This window comes from Galleria mellonella, unplaced genomic scaffold, assembly GCF_026898425.1.
Source record: "Galleria mellonella isolate WM207_F2 unplaced genomic scaffold, CSIRO_AGI_GalMel_v1 utg33, whole genome shotgun sequence".
Classification (NCBI taxonomy): domain Eukaryota; kingdom Metazoa; phylum Arthropoda; class Insecta; order Lepidoptera; family Pyralidae; genus Galleria; species Galleria mellonella.
In genome coordinates, this window is record NW_026442079.1 from 6,021,360 (window position 1) to 6,040,298 (window position 18,939).

Sequence of the window (18,939 nt, forward strand, 5' to 3'; positions counted from 1 at the left end):
TTTACCCAAATGGCCGTTCAAGCAATCAAAAAACTGAACAAGTCCCTATTATATTGGATTGAAATGGCCATGCCTTTTATTACGTTTTAGATAATTAAATAAATATGTAATACTTTTAGAGTTTTATAATATACTGAAATAATTATTTTATATTGAACCTGTTAATAATGTAATAAAAAGCTAAAGTCTATATTTTTCTTATTTTAAGACTTTTTAGAAAATAACGATTTTATTTACTATTAGCTTTTTTACCCGTTATTTCGTACGCGTGGATTTTAAAATTAGGAAAAGATTTTAGAAGTAACAAGATAAAATGCACCAGATTTTAAGTTAGACCTTCAAAAACATAACTGTAAAAACCGCATCCGATTTGATATAGTAATTTTCACGTGATGCCAAAACAAACATAAAGTCAGTAAGACAAATAACATTTCTAATAATTATAATTATTGTTTTAAAATCTATTGAGCTTTTACCCGCGGCTTCGCCTGCGTGACCAGGATATGTTTACTGACTGAGATAAAAAATAGCCTACATCCTTCTCCACCCCATACGAGTATAGTACGTGTATACCAAATTTACAGTGGAGGGGAAAAGATTGATAGTAATGCGGTGCTGATTGCATTGCTAGCAGTCAGGTTTTTTTAATTGGTGATAATGGAATGGTAACCCCGTCTGTACTATCGGTATACGCTGGCGGAGCACCAGTAAGGTATGATAGGTGACGATAAAAGCAGGTCAGTTAGCCCATCGTAATGAATTCCAATAGAATTAATCACAAGGGTTTCCAAGGGGAATTACGTGGAGGACGACCTGACAGGGTGTATTGCTGGCAATGTCAATAAGACCCCATTACTAACAATCCCTTTCCCCCCAGCTGGCTAGGCCCATATATTATTCTATGTATATTCATACTATGGCCCATGATACGATGGGCTAATGCCTTTTCATTCTCACCTATCATCCCTCACTGGTGCCCCGCCAGCGCAAACCGTTAGCGCAGGTGGGGTATTCAATTACATTATCAATTAAAAAAAAAATCAGTGATTGATTAAAGCGTTAAGGTGCTATAAGATAATAAAGAAACAAACAAATTTTCACATTTATTATATTAGTAAGAATCACTAATATACATAGATCTTCCAACAAATTACAAAAATATAGCACCTATTTTTAGATAACTTTCTTATTTAACATAAGAAGTAAATTTTAATGAAACTTTAGTGTCCTAACGGGAACTTGGCTTATGGTTACACACAATTCCCTCACCTAATATCGAAACATTATTGGATAACGCAACGTTTAGACTTTTAATATCTCTCAGATTGGGAGCCAATACCAATTCTCACCGCTGCAGGTGTGGGGACAACGTTAATGCCATGGGATACCATAGCCTCTCTTGCGTTAAGAGTGCTAGGCGCTTGCTATGCCACCCAGGGATCAATGACATTTTCCGTCGGGCTCTTGTCATTGCGGGTGTGCCTGCCATCCTAGAACTTCCTGGTTTGATGCGTGACGATGGCAAGAGATCTGACGGGATGCCCATGGTACCTCACTTGCGCCGACATGGTGGCGCTGTCTCACTTTGTAATGTAAATAGGACTCTATTTTCCGCGCTTAGCCTCTCATTTGGGCCGTTGTGCTGTCTCACCTTCCTTGTCACGGCGGCACCAGCCCTCATGGTTGTACCATGAGGGCTGGTGCCGCCGTGACACACCAGAAGACTATTAAGCGCCGTAAATATTCATCCCTTGGAAATAGATATATATTTACGGCGTTTGGAGTTGAGACTCTGGGCCCGAGGGACCCCGAGACCATGAGACCTCTGGCGACCAGAAGGCTGACCTATTCTTTGGTCAATGCACCTCCATAGGCATTCAGCATGGAAGTGTCTACCAGTTAGTAGTGACCTCAAAGAATTTTTAATTGTAGTTTAAGGTTTTGTTATCGATATTTATAGTACTTCGATGTAAGGTGTATACATATTTGATAGATTTACTTTCCATAAAGTCTATTTAGTTCTTAATATACTATTATTTTATTTCATAAAAAAAAACCCTCATATAATTTTGTACACTTTATTGCATAAGTATTGGGCAAACTCGAGGGGGACCAAACTCCCCTACGAATGTCGATGTATAATTAAAAAAAAGACCTTTATTAAGGGTTAATAAAAATTTGGTGATTGTGTCATGTTTACTTCAACTTAAGAGATAGGATACTTTTCATCTCGATAAGGAAAAAAGGGATTCGGTAGATGGCGGTAGCGGTAACTCAATGTTGGCCAGATCAGCTAGTACGTATTTAAAAATATGCTTCAAAACACAACAGCGGCTTATAAACCGCTAGAATACACAAGTGAACTTGGCGAATAATAATACCCTAACTGTTTTAAATTTATAAAATCAAACTAGTTTCAGATCAACATGTTAGGATTCCGTATCGGTAATTTTTTTTAAAATAAATTTTGTTAACTTAATTTTAAATACATATAACTCTCACAGCCATATGTCATTTTAAAGGCAGTTAAAAATTATTATGTAGGTAAGTACAGCCTAAATTTGATACTAATAATTATGAAAAATTTTAGTAACCAAGATAAAATTCTTAAAATACAACTATATTTGTTCAAGGATGTTTGTTTGTTCCTTATAGAAACACTGTATAGAAAGTTTTTATTCATTTTATAATATACAATAAATACTTACTTGCGCAAGTGAATTCCAACTTGAAAATTGGAAAGCTTGATAATATATACAAATTCTTATAAGACAAAAATGATTATTTCCTATTATGGTTAACGATTTTGCTGAGTTTCTTGTAAAACAAATTAATAAGATACTACACAAGTTATTGTATAAAAATATTATTTACATGTCTTATCCGATTAAACATTCGTAACATAGGCCAGTGGCTACAGTTATACATGTACCTATAATATCATTTAGGAACGATTTACCTACCTATTTATTGGAAGAATATGATGCTCTTGTGAAGGATTGAGCAAGATATATAGATCTCAAGATCTTCATAAGTTCACGTTATGTATGTACACAAATAACCAAAGATATCACACACGGAGAATAAAAATAATTGAGCGACGGCAAAATGGAATCGACAGTAAACATGATAGGTAGCCGTCCTCAAAAGACTGATGTGATAGAATTGAACACTATATTGTTTCCAGCTACTGTTCGGCTTTTAAGTACCACTCGACACAGGGTATCAATATAAATTGATACGATACGCTCTCCAGCAAGAGATAATAAACAAATAAAGTGCATTCACATTGATAAAGGTCGACGCACACTCCCTCATATTATCATTACACCACAGTTCAATGACATGACCATCAATGTAACACCTAGCGCCATCTGTTGTAGGATTATAGAAATAATAATTATGTTTGCAACAAACTACTTACGTGAAAAGTCTGCCTTTTGTATTACGCGAAACGTTCCCTATAACCGTTCAAATTGCATATACACGCACAAATAAACACATCTGTTGACAAACAATCAGTGAAACATGCAAATCGCGTCCACAACACGATCCTTACCAAGGGCCCGGGACGGACTGTCCGGGCGTCTGTGCGGTCCCTTTCCTGCTTAGGGCAGACGCTCATTCGACTCTTACATTGGCTGTGTCACGAACCAATCGCGACGCCCGCTGCGCTTCTTCATCACTGGCTAGCAGCGTCACAGCGGAAAAAGCGGTGGGGAAAACAACTGACGAATTCGCCTCCGCTGGTTAACACTTCTCCCGCCATTCGTTTCATACACAAATTGATGTGCGAGGCCACACCGCTCTATGTGAAGACACCAATCGGCTTTAACCGATTATTCAGCAAACGATGAGATTTTAGCAGCTAGATTAATGTGATTAGCCACTTATTTCCTATAGCATAATCTGGAACTGATGAAATTATTTTATAGATTCTCAAAGTGTTATTGACGTATTTGACCTTGCATATACTTTGATTTTTTCTAAACTAAATAACATAATATAATGTAAATCGACGTCTCTTCTGCTTAAAACTTACATCAGAGCTATTACTGTAGGTCCAAACATGAAGACTTAACAATTAATAATTTTTAATGTTGTTTAATAGGTACTACATACATATATATAGTAAAAATAAAAAGAAGATGTTCAAATATTTCGAATCTTCAACTAGAAATCCAATCATTTAATTGTGATGCCGACCACCTTTACAATCATTATTACCTACTATACCATACCTCTTTTATTTATATTCTTACATACTTTGTGTACTATTAGCAATATATTTTTTGCCATCATCTTATGACAAGTCTCCTCCTAACGCTATATTACCTACTACATGCACAAAGAGATAATACTGCTTGATAAGTAAGTGTTACGCGGAACAGCCAACATCTCGTGGCATAGATGATTTTCTTCGTATTTGCTATCAAGCCATAGATAAGTACTTAGTAATATCGTATAATAAAAAAAACGAGAGGATATGAACCCGAATTGATTACAATATGATATTTCACTTAAGCTCTTAAATAATCTCTATAGGTAAATGTTTATTCATACAATCATCTTGAAAAATACTTTTATTAAAATAACAATTCTTTCCCAATATCAAAAAGAGTTGCCTTTTAATAGTAAATGTCGAAAATATAATAACCGAAACAATTAAACAGAACATATTGTTTGATGCAGTGAGCAAATATTTCTACTTAAAGGAATGTAAAGTTTATTCATTAGTTCGTGAAGTGCCTTCTTCTGCATCACAAACACATTTCGTATTGCGACACTCAACCTTCGTGACTGCCTCGCTCGCGGCATTGTTCATATCCCACCAAATTGCACCACCCAGGACATTTCGAAAGTATGGAGGTACATTACCTTTACGCAGAAGATATCTGCAATAAACAAAATTCGATTAATATACCAAAGTGGAAAACTGGATTATATAGACAAATGATATTATGGTTTAAATTTATTATTTACACATTTATTACAACAATGCCATTACAGGTTCTTGCCTAATGCGACAACGTTTCATGTTTGTAATACCTATGTCTATGATATTACATACCTAGTATTTGAATAATAAAATAATGACTTTTCTGTAAACGTCTCCATTGAATAATTAAATATAGCAATTTCGTCATCTTTGCTAATCATGAGAGCAGACAAACCACTCTAGTAAATGACGCATACTGCTAGAGATTAGTGCACGAAGAGGACACATCGAGTAGAGCCGGTTAACGCCTTTCTAATAAGTATACAATTTACTAATGTTGAGAGTGACAACTGCATGCAGTATCTGTATACTCCTCAGAACTTAGGTCACTAATGCGATATTCGGTCTTACTTCCTGACTAACATAACCTACAATTCCCTAAACGAAAGAAATAGGATACATAAGAGGGAAATAAGAATACACCCCGTATTCTTTCAGGTAAACAAACCGAATAAACTTTTTTGAATTTTCTCAATCATTTGGATGTATTTAGATTCATGCGATTCCAAATTACTACACTACTTTCAAGTCTGTTTCTTACGAGCAATTTTGGGTAATTCAACTGAAGATTAATATGCTTATGTATCTACATTCTGCATCAAAGTAATATGAGTGAAGGCTACCCATAAAATTAAATTCGATCTCCCCAGTTTGCGCTCTATTGGCCTGTTTAAATGTCTGGAGAATCTGTATGAAACATACATTCTTTTTTGACAATTTTGACAGATGTAGGTACAATTTGGATTTTGTGTTAAATAGGTCCTCATCGTGAAAACTTAATCTTAGAACATCACTAAAGCCTAATTGCGATTGCCAATGCCCTCGCCAAGCGTGGCAATTATTGACAAACCCCCCTTTTTGGGAGACGTTTATGTTCACCAGTGGACAGTAAACGGCTGATATAATGATGATTCATCGCGAAAATCGTTCGACAAATAGTGGCCTAGAGGTCTACCATGAAATGAAATTCTGAATTTTCGGGCTCAATTTCGTGCTTTTGTTCGTACCGAAATCGACCCTGTAAATGGAGCTTAACATTTCGTTTGTCATAAATCCTACCATAAAAGTTCAAAGGAACGATATTTTAGCATTTTTTATATTTTTGAACGGTACGTATCATATAATTTTAGCATCAAATTTTTGTTTCGTTCGGATCCGAAATTTCGGAAAACATTTCATGGTAGGCCCTTTAGTATCTGTTACTGTTCGCTGTAGATAGGTTTAAATGCCTAGTTATTCAATCAGATGTTGTTATACCTATTAGTCCGGGTGCAAAAAGATTTTCATTCATTGAATTCAAATTATAAATAAATAAAAAATCCGAAAACAATGTGTTGAGTTTAAATCCGATAAACGCGTCGTTATCTCCATATTTCGTTAAAGCATATCATTGTAACATCTCAGCCTTTAAAATGTTCGCTATACTCGATAGTGCTTTCTGTATATATCGTTGGGGTACCAGTAACGGATAGTATGTGAGGATGAAAGCAAATTCGTCATGACAAATTCTGTCAGGATGTGCCAACTAACCTGCTTTCATCTTCGTTCTCAACATGAATTAACAATTATTTGTAAGACGAAACGCTAGAACATGATCTAACCTACCCATACTATTGGTGGGAAGGGACTGTTAGTAGTGGGGAGGTTAGTCTCCATTGCTATCAATATACCCTATCAGGTCGACCTCCACGCGGTTACCCCTAGAAACAATCGTGGCTAATTTTTCGTTGAATTCGTCATGATGGGCTAACTGACCTGCTTTTTCATCCTCACCTATTACCTCTCACTGGTACCCAGCCAGTGTATACCGATAGCGCAGGTGAGGTTTCCATACCATTTTCACCCATTAAACAATCCATACTAATAGCTTATTATGATCATCATCATTTCAGCCATTATTCGTCCACTGCTGAACATAGCATCCACCATAGACTGGCATAAAGAGCGGTCCTGAGCCGCCTGTATCCACTGACTCCCTGCAATACATTTCAAGTCGTCACACCATCAAGTGGGAGGTCGTCCTATACTGCGTTTGCCCGTACAGGGTCGCCACACTATTAGCTTATGCGCCTTAACAATCCTTTTCCCTATGATAAATCCATTCCCAATGAGGTCATAACAATGTCAGTAAGTAGAAACGTCCCCCCTTAACCATATTTTTACTCATACTGGACACGATCCCTGCTAGTAGAGGCGGATTACAGTAGACCAAACATCTTTATAAATAGAAACGAACGATCAAATTCTAGTTGAATTCACACGCCGGGGATTACGTATAAAATATGTATAATCTGTAAATAGGTTATTACAGATAAATAGTTTTAGATAGATAAACATTTATTAGAATATCTGGAAATATGTAGATATGAAATAATTTGACCTTATGTATAGATATGTTTATTGTATTTATTATATAATAAAAACAACAAATGATGATTGTATTTATAATTTGAAAAAAAAATTAATATTCAAATATAATATCATAATTATCGAATATTTGTAAGCCATAATATATTTAAAATTTATAATAGACAGTACTTACAAAACATTATAAAATACTTAGATATGACAACTCTCACGTCTTTTATAACATATATAGTAGAAAGGGAAAACACTAAGTTGATTTCGTAGAGACTTGGTCATTATTGGCTTACGATAGGTAGTCTTACGTATCTGTAGTTCAAACTTAAAATCCTACGGTATCTTTGCCATTAAAATCTAAGACAAACTGTCACAATTAACGATCTCTGGGGAAATGGATTGTTAGTAATGGGGTCAAATAGCACCATTACTAGCAAGGTCAGGTCGATTCCCCCCCGTCAGGTCGACCTCCACGTGTTTCCCCCTGGAAACCATCGTGGTTAATTCTAGACGAATTCGTCAAGCTGAGCTAACTGACCTGATTTCATCCTCATCTATCATCTAACACTGGTGCCCCACCAGTGTATACCCATAGCGCAGGTGGGGTTACCTTATCATTTGCACCGATAAAAAAAAATTAACGATCTCAAACATTTCGTGAACTATTAAAAAAAAATACTAAATAATACCTACTAAATACCTAATAAGTACCTATTTGATTTTCATAATCATTAAGTACATAGGTATATGTTTCTTTTTTAATAGATGAAAATGGAATGGTAACCCCACCTGCGCTATCAGTATACCCTAGCGGGACACCAGTGAGGGATAATAGGCAGTGGCGTAACTATACCATTTGGGGCCTGTGGCAAATTCTTTTGATTGGACCCTATCATTTATTTTCAAGTAAAATAAAATACTCAGGTACAAGGTAAGAAAAAAGTTCTAAGCTCTCTCGGCCTCTTGAGCCGAGGCCCTTTTGGGTCGGGGACCCGTGGCATTTTGCCAGCCCTGCCACCCAATGTTACGCCACTGATAATAGGTGAGTATGAAATAGATAAGTTGGCCCATCGCAATGAACTAATTTAAAATTAACTACGATGATTTGATTGATGATTATGAGCTTCCAGTCAATTTTATATTGATTTATTCTGTTCCAGTAAGTAAACGTAAAAATTATATTTATCGCTTCACCACAAAAGGAACTTAAGTATGAATATGAATCAAAAAAAGACAAAAATAAAGAACCTCTTGTACCTACTTACAAATATGACAATTGGACGTGCCTATGTATAGAATGGTAAACTAGACATTTTTGTCGCTTCCAAGTCATGTACCTAGGTATATTTTACGAATGTGTTCAGTTGACTAGTGGAAAATCCCAATAAATCCTAATGATTTGACATTTAGTAGTAGAAAACTCTTACAATTATTGTTCTTGTTTGTATTTAAAATTTTAAAGCTTTCCATAGATTTTATTTATTTTAAAATTCAGTGCTATGTATGATCATCAATACGTCGCTTATATTAGGTACGTCTATACTAGGTATACGTCGCCTATGTAGGTTACCATAGTATTAGTAATAATGTATGTTAACATAGTGTATTCAATTTTGATATTATCATAGTAAAAGCTAAAGTTTGTAACGAGGGATATTAATATGAAAGTTATATGAGAAAATTTACTGTTAATTGCAAAGAAGAATATTAAAATTGGCTCAGCATTAGCGCCGTAATCTCATAACATAATTCTAAAACTACAGATGAATAAAAATCTCCGCCTTTTTAAAGTCGCTCAAAAATAACACCCTCATGTGTATACTAATATTGGTACGTACTGGTAGAACTGCTCTTCTTTGTACTCCTCAGCACGGCGTCGCCAATACCTCTTCAGATCGGGGCTCATTTCCTCTACCTTTTCTATTTCCCGTAAATTTTCACGTTCTTCCTCTAATATCTTAAGTTCTGCTGCGCATTCTAATGAAAAGGCATAATTATATAAATTAACAATAAATAAATTTATATTGTGCTAATATCTATCTATTATTACGTTGGTTTTAAGAATTTAATTGAATAAATTTGTGGAACTCGTACACACTTGCATAATCGGGATAAAACAAATACAAAATATTTGTGTTAAACTTTATCCTTATAAGTTTATTGCGTGACGTCAAACATACTAACGTACAAAAGAAATCATTCTATGGTTATAAACACGATTTACCCATATATACATATAATGTGGTAATTATTTCTTCGACCATTTTACTGTCGGTAACAATTTATATAATCGTTATACACTTTTCACCCAAAATAAAAGTAGTCAAACTATGCATACTTTATACTGAATGTATTTAATCACTTTTTTAGGTAATAAAAAATTAGATTTGTTAGTACTTATGCATATTAGAAAAGTATCTATACCTATTAAATACAGTAACTGCTTCAAATGTCGATAGATATACATATATATATATATATATATATATATATATATATATATATATATATATATATATATATTGTTTATATATATACATCATATATATATATATATATATATATATATATATATATATATATATATATATATATATATATATATATATATATATATATAAACAACACCGGTACAGTAGTAAACTTATTATAAACACTCGGAGATGCAAATAATTTCAAGAAATGTTCACACTAAGAAAACAATGGGCAGCCTTATGAATAAAAGCAATCTCTTCCAGGCAAACTTTGGATGGAGAGGAGTAGTTACATACAACGATTTTCATTATACTTGTAAAAGAGATATGGCAATGAATTTACAGGGTACAGAGGAATACCTGAGTCCTTAGGAATGGCAACGCATGGGGGGTATCATGAGCAAAACAGTACACTTTGTGGTACTGCTCATGTCTACAGGCGACGGTTACCACTTTCCATAGCAGGTGGTCCATCAGCTTGTATGCCATTCTAAGTTACAAAAAAAAATGCAGACTACTAGCGATCCGCTCCGGCTTCGCACAGGTAGGTAGAAAGATAAATTAGTAAATTATATTAGCTTTAATACAGATTTTTTTGACATTTTGGGTTACATTATTGTAATTTTTGTAGAGATCTCTATTTAAATATATCCCGCGTTACTCGTTAATAATGTAATTTTCTATAGATGAAAGAGTTTTTAAAATCTGTTGAATTGTTTTTGATTTGGTTACGAAAGTATTTGTGGAAAGCGTTACACAAGCAGCGGCCCCACACGATGCATCATATCACCTGCTAGCACACAGCGCCGAGTCAGCGCAACGCGCCGGCGAATTTACGACGAAACAATGGTGCATAGTTTAGTTCACACATTAGCCAATAGACACAATTTTTTCTTATAATTAGAATTATTTTATTATTAAAATGAAAATAGTTATTGTAATTTTTTGGATTTCCTGCATCCTTCGGCTGTAGTCCTTTTATCTAGTTTATCCATTACAAACAACCAAACACACAAAATTATATATTATTAGTATAGATAAACTTCACATTAAAAAATGTATATCATCATCATCATCATTTCAGCCATTATTCGTCCACTGCTGGACATAAGCCTCCCCCATAGACTGCCACAAAGAACGGTCCAGAGCCACCTGCAACCACAGACTTCCTGCAATGTATTTCAGGTCCACTCCATCTAGTGTGGGGTCACCTACCTGCGTTTGTCCATACGCGATCGCCACTCAAGAACATTTCTTCCCCATCAGTGGTCGATTTTTCGAGCTATGTAACCAGCCCATATGTATATGTATATTTAGATACAATAAAGCTACACTGGCACTATTGTTAATCTATTTAAAAAAAATACATTCGGTGTACCTTCTAGTTCTCCTTCAACTAATATTTCTCCAACTACGGCGGATGGCTTCGTCGTAATAATAGCTTTAGCTCGACTCTGAACATCTACTGTGAGACGTCCTTTTAACTTTTCATATATTCTACATAAAATATAATATATTACTTTATTGTAATTATTATTTAAGAAAATATTATTACGAATACGTTCATTCTACTAGTAGAAAATTTTAGTACCGCGTGGAAACAGCCCTTATAGCTTTTCATTGGGTAAAAATGGAATAATTGCCTCGCTTACGCTATCGCTATACACTAGCTAGGTGAAAAATGATAGGTAACGATGTAAACAGGTCAGTTAGTCCATCATAACAAATTCCATAAGAATTAACCACGATGGTTTTCAGGGGGAATACCGTGGAAGTTGACGTATAGAGCATATTGCTAACAATGAAGCTGTTAGATCTTATTACTAAAAATGCCTTTCCCCCTCAGCCTTTATAATTGACTTATTCCACTTATATCTAACAACGTTTCCCTCGTTTGTATATGTTCCATATATATCATACATTCATTTGCGGAGTTGAAAAGCCGATTAACAAATTAATGACAGTAGTAATCGACTAATTACAAGTTTTCTAAGGTAAGTATTGCGTATCCTTAGCTCTAGCTACTCCCACAACACCATATACATGGGGGCGAGAGATTATTAGTAATGGGTACCAGTGGCCCCATTACAATATGTAAGATTGATCTCCACGCGGTTTTCAGTGGAAATCATTAGTTATGATAGGCCAATGAACCTCATTCTTTTATTCTCACATGTCGCCCTTCACTAGTGACTTGTCAACGTATACTGATAATGCAAGCGGAATTAAAGTACCATTAACTTTATTATCTAATAAAAAAGTAGCATTATGGTGTTTTTTTATTGGATGATAAAGATGATATAAAAGCATGAGCCTTACCACTCCACAGGACTACAGTGTTAGGGCCTCACGTGTCAATTATTATATTAGTTACTTTACTTTTCTAAAGTATACAATCGATTATAAAATTAGTTAACTGGTTTATTAACCACAGAAATCATGTTACATTTTTAAGAAAATATATTTACCTGTGCGCCAAGGCTTGTATGATGTCGTCAATGCGTCGTTCGTTCTCAGATCGTGGATCTAGTATTGGGATATTAAGTAAAGTTTCGCTGTTCGATTCCATAACTTGACGATATCGCAATATCGCATTCAACAATTCCCTTGCACCCTTTAATTTGTCTCTATCCTTTTCGTTCCATTGTTGTTCAAGTGTTCTAAAGTGAAAGCAGCTCATGTATCTCAAGATACAGCAAAATTCTCTCAGTAGGACACAACAGCCGAGAAAAATGAGCAGTAAGTATAATGAAGAATTCTATAACTTTTGAAATCCAAAAGAACTCTACCTAATGCGCAACATGTAAACAAATTGCATGAAAGAAGTAGTATTTATATATTTAGTCTATGAGAGTATACTGAATAAATATATCGCCATTTGCTAAGAACTAAAGCGTTACCCTTTTTATATTAGATATTGCACTAGATCTTACGAAGGGAATATCTAAAATAATTAAATTTATCTTATAGACCGAAATATAGGTGCCTAGACAGTAGGGATGGGTTATACATATAGCAATATCTGTATATTGTAGTTACAATAATTATATATTGGCCCAATAAAAAATATGTTAAATATATAATACTGAAGCACCCGATTGAAACAATATCGGGTCTACCTACACCATTTGAATATCCGATCGGTATAGGCGATATTGAAATGGATGATGATCTTTTTACCGTCTTCAATTATCTGAGGAATCCAATATACAGATATCGGACACAATACTAATATTCCCCATGTCTACTAGAGAGGTACGCATTGCAACTTTACACTAAAAATAAATTACCCAGGCTAGTTACTCATAACGCTCTGTTGTTTCAACTGAAAGCATAAATTACGTAATAGGTGTTATTGAAACGACTTCTTTAAGAACCAAATTCCCTATACCATGTTTATAAAACTTACCTTAAAACGAATGCTCTAGGTAGTCTCGGTGGTAACACGTTATCCGGTTTCATTGATTTAGGTTTGAATCTTTCATATGGGCGCATCCAATGGTAAAAACCTTTACCAGTGTCTTTTTTCAAATCCTTATAGGTAAGATATTTTGGCTTATCAGCGAGATTAGAATCCATCAACCATTTCTGATCATTAATAATTAAATAATTATTAGGCATTTATTAAATATTAAAAAGTATTAATATATTAAATGCAATCAGTATAGAAAGAGATCTGTTATATTAGACACTGACCTAGAATGCATGTCAAGCAGTAGATAATTATATGACAGTTTTAATAAAACACCAGTTTTATAAAACAAAAATATTATATAAAGTATTATGGGGTAGAATGGACTATGTTCTGAAGAACTCTTCTACATGATGCCTACAGCCCCCTTTTACATTCGCACTGCTCGCCATTCACAGGGAATCCATCCTCACACCCTAGAACCAGAATGGTCACGCACAGTGCGGTTTCATAGGAGCTTCCTCCCGCGAACACTGGGATTGAGTAATAATCTTCCGAGCCAAGGATTTCCCTAGAGACTAAAGCATGAAGTTCTTAAAAAAGGGCGTATTAAAATACGGAGACCCCGTTAACCAGCAGACGAGTCGTATGCTCGTTTGCCACTATAGTATTATAAAAAAAGATAGATTATTTTTATTAGTGACTAGCGATCCGTCCCGGCGTCTCACGGGTGGACATTTTTAACACTTCCCTTCACTGCTCTGCTCCTATTGATCGTAGCGTGATGAAAAGTATACTATAACCTGCCCAGGAGTATGAAGAATAATTGTACCAAGTTTTGTCTTGTAAATAAAAAATCCGTCGAGTAGTTTTTGTTTCTATAACGAACAGACAGACAAAAATTTTACTGATTGCATTTTTGCCATCAGTATCGATCACTAATCACCCCCTGATAGTTATTTTGGAAATATATTTCATGTACAGAATTGACCTCTCTACAGATTTATTATAAGTATAGATATAGATTTCATACCTCAGACTCCGTTAGATGTACAGGAGTCAAAATAGTAATTAAGCTTCTATGGTCACCAAATGAATCATAATGGTTTATGGAACACCATGGCTGCCATCGACAGGCTTGCTTGTACTCCTCCAGCAATGTTCTATGAACTAATTCGGAACACGCAAAATCTCTGTAAACAATCATATACATATATATATATTAACTAAAAAGACTGAGTTACACTATTATCATAATTGTAAACAAGTGAACGTACCGTTGAAGAACGAAAAATTTTGTTGTCTGGGCAATATACATTTCTCGGCATTTTCCATGTGATGCAATTGAAGTTTCAGATTTGTTATCAGTATTTTCATCTTCTGCATTTTCCAACTTTTCTGCACATTCTTCACTGATTGTTACTTCTTCACTTTGCATCAGTTCTTTAGAATATAATTCATCAATAATATTAATAGATCCTTCGTCATTCACTGCAATTTTTTTACAAAATGAGTCTCTCATTTTTAGCCAATTTTGATGATTTTTAGTAATACTGCTTTTGTCATCAGATTTAATTTTTATTGTACAGGTCGTATTTAACCGACATTGGGGGCATGCTTCGTAATCAACAATTAAATTCTCTCCATCGAATTTAGCATAAGTCGATTCATCTAAGAATATGTCATAACGATTATTAGTATCTACAATGACTCGTGTACCATCTGGAGAATCCACGGAAATTTTATTATCAGCTTTATTAATTGTTACTGTAGTAAAATTGGCATGTTCGATCGTGAAAATAATCTGCACAGATACATAGCCACCTGATCTTCCATTTTCCTTTGTATCTTCCTCTTCTATTTTCTTTGATACACAACTAGCAATGCTTGAATTATAATTGTAGTTACCTATATAGCTTTTTTTTGGCACAGATGTTTTTGACTTCATTGTGTTAATTTCAATCGTATCCATTTCTAATAGGTCGAAATATTCTTTTTCTTCTTCGGTCCACTCTGGAAATATTTCTTCATCTTCAATAATATAAGTCGTTATAATTCTTGTATTATCAGGAAAAGTTACAACTTGCACTCCTTCCTTGTTGAGTAAAATACTGGTACCATCCATACGCCTAGAAAATATTTCTCTTAGGCAATAATCTGTAGCAGTGCGGATTAATAATCTTTCAATATCAAATGCAACGCCATTGATCCATTTTTGCCTCAACCCATTTGTATCAATGTATTCAAATTCTTCAACGATTACCTCAAATTCAGGTGCTTTATTTTCCGAAAAGTTGTCGTCATCAGATGAAAAATTTTTTGAAGATTTTGACGAAGTTTCATTAGGTTTTTCTTTAGTCTTGTCTTTGTTTTTTACTTTCTTACTTTTATCAGAACTGATTTCGCTAGGAACATCGTCAACTTCAGTCACAATAACCCTTTTCTTGCACTTTGTAATCTTAATATAAGAACTATCTGGACGAAGTACCACAATGGGTCCCGATTTTCTAAAAACTATTACTTCACCATCTAAGCTTATACATCGCATATCTTCATCAATATAAGATAAGGGTTTTATGTAATATTGTTTGATGTGAGAAATAACGGGCGAATTATTTACATATACACTTTCTGTAATGAGCCCATTCGGCCAAGTCATAAAAAGTGAATGATAGGATCTTGTTTCATATATCGATTGTAAAGCACGAAGTTTTTCTGAAGGAGACTTTAACGCACCCTTGTTTTTAGGATTTTCTGTAGTAGACATTGTAACGGAAGCAAGTGGTACTTGATGTGACTGTTTTTTAATATTTATCATAACATTATTCGTACTTGTTATTCTAAACGAATCACATATATTCTGAGTCTCTGAAGAAATATACTCTCCCAAAGCCCTGTGAAACCAAAATTCATTTTTACTGTTGCCAGGAATTACCTTTAAAATTATGTATTCTGCATTAATCGGTATTATTAGAGTGTAATAACTTGAAACTTCTGTTCCATCTTTAGAAAAGAAAGTTGAATCTCTGCCTACTATTTCTACTCTCCTATCGCCTAAATTGTACCCTGAAAATGGTTTTTTGGGTATTTCAGAAGCAGAGTTAATACGAGATGCCAAAAAAGACTGTGTTAAGTGCTTCGATGAAGAAGCAAATGTTGACTTCGCTTTTCTACTGCTTTTAGAATCAACTTCTGTAGATGTTGGAGATATTGTTGTCTTTTTTGAAGTCGTATATTTTGTTTCCGTAGACTTCAAGGTAGCTTCATCAATTTGGGAAAGTTCTTGATATTTTAAAGAACCTTCCATTAAAAGTTCCATTTCTACTTCATTATTATTCACACAAGATTTTGCGGCAAAAGGATCAATTAAATCTTTAGAAACTGACTGTGATTTTAACATCATATGCTCATCATAAATTTTTTCTTCTTTTTGGATCCAGTCGTAGTGTTCTTCTAACACAAAATCAAAAAAGTCTTGTAAGCACAGCGGCGTTGGCAAATGACAGCGCCATTCTTCGCGCGCAATATTATTTTTATCATAACTATTAAAGAACATTAATATGATGCAATCTGTTATTTCACAATATTTGTAATCAACGCAATTATACTTATTAAAAGCGTCAAGTATGATCTGAAATGCATGTGTTCCAGTAAAGTCTTCAAAAAATTCAAAATCATCAATCATATGGTTATTTGGTCTATTGTTAGCAATTTCTGCTGCCGAAACTAACTCACTAAGATCTGGGTAGTCAAAAAGAAATTTAATCCGTTGTGCTTCTGTATTATTTGAGTAAGATACATTTGAAGCATTTTCATTTTTTGTCATAAAAGGGAAAGATGGTGAAGTGGTGGTACTTGAGTTCTGAAGAGCAGAAAAGCTTTTTGACAAAGGCACAGCAAGGACGCTTCGTTTTAAATAGACTTTTTTAAAATCTGAAATTGTAGTAGAGGGCAAGTGGTGTTTTTTTAATGAACTTCTATTATTGTATAATTTCTTACAAGACAAAATATGAATTAATCTATTTAATTCTGCTGTTTCTACGTCTACTCTATCAAAACAAGATAAAAGTACATTGATGTGGAAATTTATTTTAGCTTCTAATTCTCCTACGGGTGGGTCTTGATTTTTCCATAAATTGTTAATAGGCATTCCAAATAAAGATGACCATACTATGTTGTCTAAATTAATATTTTCCAGATGGAAAGTTGTATTTTTAACAAAATCGCCATAATTAATAATTATGGGATCTCTATAACCCTCATATTCATCTCCGTATGAAATATGATAAGTTTTCCTATTTGACTCAGTATTACAGAAAGTATTAAAAACGTCTTTTATAAGTATTTCTGCTCTTACTGCTTTATTATTAGTTCCATTCGCACGATTTAATGTTAATGAAGTTGATAATGAACTTCTACTGTTTTTATCATCAATTTCTTGGAATTTAGAAACAGTTTGAAGTATACTGTCTAATATAGAATATATAGTGACAGATTCTAAAGGTAAATCGTTAAGCTGTTGCTGATAATATTTCTTACATCGTTTATCCTCCTTTTCTTTTGGTATATTTATAACATCCATATTTTGTAAGTAATGAGTATGTTGTCTTGTTAAATCCTGAATGTCGTATATTAAATAACATATTTCATCATATATTTTATCAGGGTTCCCAGATAGTCTTTCTGTATCCCAGTATGGTGGAGTGAACACTATAAAAGCAGTATTTTTAAAATCATCTGCGTAACTCCTATTAATGCGTAATTGCTGTAAATCTTCCCAAAAGTGCAACGATTTCTCGGTTAATATTTCAGTTTGACTTTGACCTCTTTTGGTAACACGAAATAAGCTTGAAGGCACATTAACTATAGTGGGGTCGATTCTAATTTGGACTATTGCAGTCAGAGGTATTCCAATTTTTACGAGACAGCTTGGTAAATACGGCTCAACAAATCCTGTAACAGCGACATAAAGATTTGGTCCATCTGTAGGATAGTCATCAACATAAACTTTATCTCTCCATTCTTCGCCTCTTACTCTAAGTAAAGTATTATATTTTTTCCCCTCAGTTGGTTCTGGGATTTGACTTGCAGGTTTAGCTTCTCCCTTCTTTCCTTTTCCCTTCGAAGGTGGTGAAATATCTACGAACTCTGGAGATTTTACGCTGACAGTACCTTTAACTTCCGCTCTATCAATCATAGTTGAAGACTCCCTCTTCGTTCCTTCATTTACTTCGAGCCTTTGACGTTTAATAAATAAATATTCATCTTTCATTTTTAATATAATATATTTAATTATTAACGCTTGAATATCTGGAGGAATATCTTTCTTATCTTTGAGATAGGATTGACCTTCTTCAAAAACTCTTAAATTATCATCTGTTATTTTCTTTTCTCCTCCTAGTTGATTAACCATGAAAATAGTTTCAGTTTTACTAATATTTTTAATGACAAACCTTTTTTCTTCGGCAGCAAATATTTCAAATTTATTCAAATAAATCCTATCTTGGTCACTACCAGCCGCTTCTATAAGAATGACTTTAACTGTCCACGTATCACTGTCTAGTGGAGCCTCTTCAATTGCTGTACGCCAAGAATTTTCGTCAAAATTATCTTTACCCTTTTTAGGTCCCATCAGGTTTTAAATTCTGCAGACACCTAATAATGACAATAAAAAAAATTATATAGCATTAAGT

The 18,939-nt window shown here is 34.2% G+C and overlaps 1 protein-coding gene across 1 annotated transcript; it reads right to left on the bottom strand.

Annotated features, from left to right (window-relative positions):
• Nucleotides 1–4,615: 4,615 nt before the first annotated feature.
• LOC113518018 (uncharacterized) lies at nt 4,616–18,878 on the bottom strand. The gene is made up of 7 exons (XM_026902768.2): nt 14,524–18,878; nt 14,280–14,439; nt 13,244–13,422; nt 12,303–12,494; nt 11,213–11,331; nt 9,199–9,337; nt 4,616–4,895 (listed from the first exon to the last, which is right to left on the bottom strand). Exons 1-7 carry the CDS (start codon nt 18,876–18,878, stop codon nt 4,727–4,729), a joined length of 5,313 nt encoding a protein of 1,770 aa, XP_026758569.2. The 3' UTR covers nt 4,616–4,726.
• Nucleotides 18,879–18,939: the final 61 nt, after the last annotated feature.